Below are 1,364 nucleotides of genomic sequence, written 5' to 3' on the forward strand. Positions count from 1 at the left end.
AAAATATCAATCTTGTAGATGAGATTCCCCTTCTCGATAGTTTCATGCATTTCGAGATACTCTGCGGCATAGCGAACTGCAACGACATTGTAAGCATTGAGTGTGACAATCATGCCATAACAAAATTTTGCACAAATCTCAAAGGCTGCAGGGCCACCAGGGATGTCAGGTATGTCAATCTCTTCATTGTTTGTTTCACTTGTGGAGACTAATATCCTCTCCAAACGAGGACACTTGGACAAAAGGGGGAACTGTAGACAAAGTTCATGAAATTTACTGTAAATTATCATCCACTTCGTCTATGTATTGGAGGATGCAGAATATTTCATAAGAATATCAAATCACATAGATAATATTATCAGAAGAATGATAATTTAAAAATGCTTAGTGCAGTAAATAAAATTAAGGCTTGTATGATGAGAAACGACTTCTAACTAACTAAAGAATGAAGAGAGGAGATACAAGATGGGAAAAATTCATTCATTCATCTCATACTCATCCTCTTCCTCAATGGCTCCTATCATGAGCGATGAAATTTTCTTTTCTGTTTGAACTACTCAACATACAATCTTCCATCATTCATGAAGCCATTAAAAATCAACTATTATAATAGAACCTGCGAAGATTTGAGAAGATGCTTTAATGGAGAATCATGTGAGACCTGGCGCCTTTCTTGAGACAGGATGAAATGCAGAGATCTAAGGGGAAATTGGAGGCTGATCTTAAAACTGCAAGGCAGATCAATAGAAGTCATGGAGTGATGGTGGCGAATTACGGGGTGGGAGAATGAAGAACCCTGTGTTAGGGCTTGAAAAAAGATGGAGTCATGATCATGGAGACAAATATACTCGTCTCAATATGCCTCCATGGAAGATGTGATGTGCCGATTGTTGGATCGCTTCAAGAATTGAGCTTAAATAGAAAATAGAGAGCGATTGGGTGGTGTCATAGAAGTAAGCTCGAAAGTTCCCGGGTCAAAGTTAGCTAGTGAATCTAGCAAAAGTGATGGAACACTATCGGTTTTTTAATGTGGATGAAAAAGTGTGAAGGGTCAAGTTGCAGAAGTGAGGAATCGGCAAAATCTTTGGAGTTTCCTTTTCTTGTTGTTGATGAAGGTGTGAAATAACAAGTGATAGGGGTGTCAATTTCGGGTCACGGGTCGGGTTCGGGTCGAATCCGAAACTGACGCGGCACTATTCGGTTTCTGGTCTATTTTTAGGGGTGTCAATTTCAGGTCACGGGTCGGGTTCGGGTCGAATCCGGAACTGACCCGGGTTCAAACGGGTCGATCCTAACCCGACCCGGGTAGACAAACGGGTCGGAAAATCGAACCCGGACCCGACCCGACGGGTTGCCGGGTTGAC

At 41.7% G+C, this 1,364-nt stretch overlaps 1 protein-coding gene across 1 annotated transcript in view; it reads right to left on the reverse strand.

Annotated features, from left to right (window-relative positions):
• Window positions 1-5: 5 nt before the first annotated feature.
• The window catches only part of LOC110099339 (BTB/POZ domain-containing protein NPY3-like), a gene marked incomplete at its 3' end in the record, with an annotated part of 6,542 nt that continues 5,183 nt past the window's right edge, over window positions 6-1,364 (reverse strand). The window contains exon 4 of the mRNA XM_020826457.2: window positions 6-251. Coding sequence (XP_020682116.2) covers window positions 6-251 — 246 coding nt within the window. The remainder of the gene's footprint in view (window positions 252-1,364) is intronic.

The sequence above is a fragment of the Dendrobium catenatum genome, unplaced genomic scaffold (assembly GCF_001605985.2).
Source record: "Dendrobium catenatum unplaced genomic scaffold, ASM160598v2 fragScaff_scaffold_312, whole genome shotgun sequence".
NCBI lineage: Eukaryota > Viridiplantae > Streptophyta > Magnoliopsida > Asparagales > Orchidaceae > Dendrobium > Dendrobium catenatum.